Source organism: Pundamilia nyererei, unplaced genomic scaffold, assembly GCF_000239375.1.
Source record: "Pundamilia nyererei isolate P.nyererei 1_Seehausen unplaced genomic scaffold, PunNye1.0 scaffold02924, whole genome shotgun sequence".
Lineage (NCBI taxonomy): Eukaryota > Metazoa > Chordata > Actinopteri > Cichliformes > Cichlidae > Pundamilia > Pundamilia nyererei.
Window position 1 is genome coordinate 1 of NW_005190325.1, and position 4,490 is coordinate 4,490.

The window sequence follows — 4,490 nt, forward strand, 5'->3', positions numbered from 1 at the left end:
CAAGTAACTTGACCAACACTGGTCACCACCCATCTTGAGGAGTTTGCCCCCTCACATATACTAATGTGCCACAAACAGGACTTTAATATCACCAACCATTCCCATTTTATTACGGTGTATCCATATAAATGGCTCAACCTGTATATAATGCACCATCTGCAGCACATGAACACATTGCAGCTGAGAAGAATGTTGAATCATTTCATTGGACTTTTTTGTGAAATGTAATGAAATAAAAGTGAAACTATAATCCCATCATTACCTGATTTAATTCGTACATAGATCTGGAATTATTTGAACAGTGACAGTTTTGATTCTGTACTTAACAACAAATATAAACTGAAACGATCCAGATTTTAGCTTTAAGAGGACGATCGAGCAGATTGTATTAACTGTTTGTTACAGCCATTTTTATACACAATACCCTAATTTCAAGAGTACAAATTAACTGCAACACTTTTTTAAAAGCCATTGGTGGACAATTGCAGGGTATTGTTTCGTTATTCTAATCAATTGCACAGTTGAACTCCAGAGTGTTTATTCTGGAGTTCAGTTTGCATTTTGAATCCATTTCTTTTAACACACGACATGAGCTACTGCGGCCAACCTAACAGGCAATCCTTAAACCTAAAACAAAAAAATAGCAAATCATTAGCATAGAACATAGAGAATGAAGAAAACAACTGATCTTCCAAATTCTGCAGGATCTACAGGATCATTTCCATGGTATAAAAGAATGTTTCTAAACACCCTGAAAAGGAAGGTCAATGTATTATAACCTTACTTCTACCCAAAAAGACATTATGGGAGAAAATGTAGAGGGTTAACAACAAGGTACAAATTGGACATGAGCTATCCTAAAAAAAAAAAGAAAAAAGAAAAAGCATACTAAATAATTCAATTTAGTGTGCTTGTTTTTAGTATTCAATAGTACTGTACTGGAATCATTCAATTCCAATTGAGCCCCTGAATGTAAGGACTGTGTCTAAAAATGACTTCAATTACTCAAGATTTAACATAGTTGTTTTCTTTAACAGCCCAAATTAAAATTACAGTACATCTAGAAAGTATTCACAGTGCTTCACTTGGTCCACAGTTTGTCATGTTACAGCCTTATTCCAAAAATGCATTTTAGTTTTTTAGTTTTTTTTTTTTACAAGAATGATCTGAAAAGAAAACTATATAGAAGGACTGTGTCACTGTGCTGTCTGAAGGATACCACATTATCTGCCAAAGATTGTGCAATGTTATGGTATGTGCTAACATACACATGCCACAACACTGCATTGACTATACTCTGCTTAGATTCAGCCAAATGCAGCAAAACACATTTGCCAGCACTTTATGGTGCAAATACAATGCAACCCAAAGCATTACAGTAAAATCAACCTAAGAATTCCTCATGATAAAGAAATGGTATATTCTGCAGTGGCCATGCCAGTCACTTCAACTCAACTGAAAGGGAGCATGCTTTTCAGAGCACTTTGCTCTCTGACTGCAGGCTTACTTGTTCCTAGAGTATTTAAAAGTAGAATGGGAGGCAGAACCTTCAGTTTCAGGCCCCTCTTATGTGGAAACAGCTTCCAGTTTGTATTCAGGAGACAGACACTATCTCTACTTTTAACATTAGGCTTAAAATTTTCCTTTTTGCTAAAGCATATAGTTAGGGCTGGATCTGGTGGCCCTGAATACTACACCAGAACAATTTATTAAAGTCAAACAAGCAGGTTTTTAGCTGGACTTTCTGTCATCCGAGTGACCAAAATGTCTAAATATAATTTGAGAGAAGATCTATATTTAAGAACTGCACACTAAAGCTATTTGACAAGACAGCACACCAAAGCACAGAAAAATCTATAGTTTATATGTTGTTAAATCCATGAATGTCTGAGGATCCAATAATTTTGCATACACTCTTTGGTTTTCCTCAATTAATATGCACACACCATGGCTCACAGGAGAACAGAATTCACGTCGGAACACGCTTGCACTTTTCTTGCATCCTGGCTAGATTTCAAGCTGTGGCCTTGAACTGTTCAGTCTGCATTGAGTGTCTTCTTAGAAGCATCCGCCTAGTAAGCTCTTTCCGGGGCCCAGGAGGAGCAGAGGGAAAAAATTGCTTTTGGCCAGACTCTTTCTCAGAAAAACTACTTCCATTGCTGAGGTTACAAACATTAAGGATGGGGGTGTTAGTAAGAGGTGGGAGAGATCTTGGTCTGGCCTGTGAGTTAAGATCCAGCAAGAAGGCACCAGAACCTCTGCGCTCATATCCAGAAAGGATTCTCTGACTCGTTCCTGACACCAACTCCCTGGAACCCATTGTGCTAGAGGAATGCAAAGGCGCCAGCCTCTTGCCATCTGTCAGGTCTCTAGCTTTCTGCTCTTCAGGGACATTTTGAATGTTTACAGCTATTTGTGGGTCAGAGTTGTATATGTCTGCACCTAGCTTGCGTCTTTGAATGACATTATGAAGGCTTGATGAAGCCATGCAAGGTTGCAGTTGTGTTACAAGAATTTTACCAGTGGAAAGCGAGGAGGGGACTGAATCTGTACCAAGGTTTTCAGAATGCAGATTAGGATGGGAGGCAGAGTGAGATGAAATGAGACCTGGTAGTGGTATCTTTTGTCCAACTTGTTTGGCACTATCATTTTTTCCATCTCTTGCTTTTTCATTACTTGCTTCACACCATTTGTAGCTGTCAGAGTTTTGGCTGTTATCCTCATCCAGTCTAGGAACTCTGAATGAGAAGTTATCAGTCAGACTTAAATCCTGGGCTTTTTCTGAGACTGAAGCTTCAAGAGGTTGCTGGGTGAGCAGAGATGCTGGGATCTTCAGCCAGGGTTCAGAATTCAGCCTCAGTAGAGGCTGCTGCAGTCCATTTAGAGGTGCTTGGCAAAGCCCGCGAAATCTTGACGGGGAGCACGGATGGGAGCTTATGCCACAGATCTGTGCTTCTTTAAAAGAAAAGACTGGTTTTGGAGGGCACAAGGTAGAGGAGGTGCACTGGGGAGATGTGATGAGCTGGATTTCAGATGGAGATGCAGGAGCTGGTAATGTCATTTTTTCTGCCTGGTCAAGAGGACGAAGGGGAGGCATGCTGAGGTACTGCTTGGTTTGCAGTTTACCACATGGGAATTTGTCAGTTGTTATGATGATCACCTCCTTTCCCTTGTCTTTGCATGCATCAAGCAACAAGTTCAGCACCTTTAGGTCTCCAGTCATGACTGCGTAAACCAATGCTGATGTCCCAGACTGATCCTCCAGACTGATGTCTGCCCCACTGGCCAAAAGCAGAGAGACCACCTCTGGGCCAGCCTGCTCCCGGCAGGCATGCATCAGTGCAGATTGACCTTCTTTGTCCTGGATGTTGGGGTCTGCTCCCTTCTCTAGAAGAAACTGTATCAGCTTGACTCGACTGGCACTCTGGGCATCAACATGCTGGGTACGGCAGGCCACCATCAGTGGGGTCTGGCCTTGGCTGTCACTCTCATTGATGTAGGCTCCCCCTTCCAGGAGCAGTCGTGTGAGCCGCAGGCGACGGAGAAACACTGCTTTTAGTAGTGGATTACCTGAATCTATGGTTACACCAGGATTACAGCCTTCTGCCTCCATGCTTCTTGGTCACAGATGGTGATTTTGAAGATGTAGAAAGACAGATTTCTGTGGAAAATAACAAAACTATTTAAGGTTCTGTAGAAGAAGAGCAGTTGCTTGCCATGATGACGACATCAGCAGGAAACCTGTCGAAAAACAGTAGCAACCCACACATACAACTCTAGAAATCTTCCTTAATTCTATACCAATATGATTCTTGTTTAGTTACGTCAAGGTGCAAAAGGACACAGTTAGAGCTTAGATAAGTGTCATGGTGTGGGTTAAAATTCCAGTCTTCGGGCTGTTGTTAGAAAAGTTGAAAAAAAAGAAAGTGCCAGGTGTCGCATGGCGACACCTGTCGCATATTATATGTATGTGCTAATGTATTTGTTATCTTTAGTCTTACTTTACAATTTGCTTTTTAATTAATTAACTTTTAATTTAATCTACTCTGTTTATAAGTGATAATTTCAAATGAATTGCATATATTACAGTTTCTTTACCAAAGTGTGAAACAAATAGTCAGGAAAAGCAAGAAACTGATAATTGTCATCTTCATTTTCAGCAGTTCTATGTCTGCAGCACAAGCAGAGCCAGCCTCTTTCTATCCGCCTTTGTGCTGTTTGTCCTTGCCTTTTTCTATCAGGCCAGAAAAGGCTGCAGTTAACAACGTCGCAGACAGTAACACAACATTTTCTTCAGTTAGTCACAGAAACCAAAACACTACAATGAAAAACATTCCTAGACTGTTTTTTTGGTAATTCTTCTGCTTTTTGTATGTAAAGTAGCAACAGTGGGTTGTCGTGGTTCGGATTTTTGAGGAAGAGACATACGACTGAAAGTCCATAGTGAGTCAACACAAATGATTTTATTAAAGCACATATATGTGGTGAAG

General features: G+C 40.5%; 1 protein-coding gene across 1 annotated transcript; it reads right to left on the reverse strand.

Annotated features, from left to right (window-relative positions):
• Positions 1-136: 136 nt before the first annotated feature.
• On the reverse strand, positions 137-3,656 carry LOC102211784 (ankyrin repeat domain-containing protein 34B-like). The gene has a single exon (XM_005755758.1). It carries the CDS (start codon positions 3,611-3,613, stop codon positions 2,015-2,017), a length of 1,599 nt encoding a protein of 532 aa, XP_005755815.1. The 5' UTR covers positions 3,614-3,656; the 3' UTR covers positions 137-2,014.
• Positions 3,657-4,490: the final 834 nt, after the last annotated feature.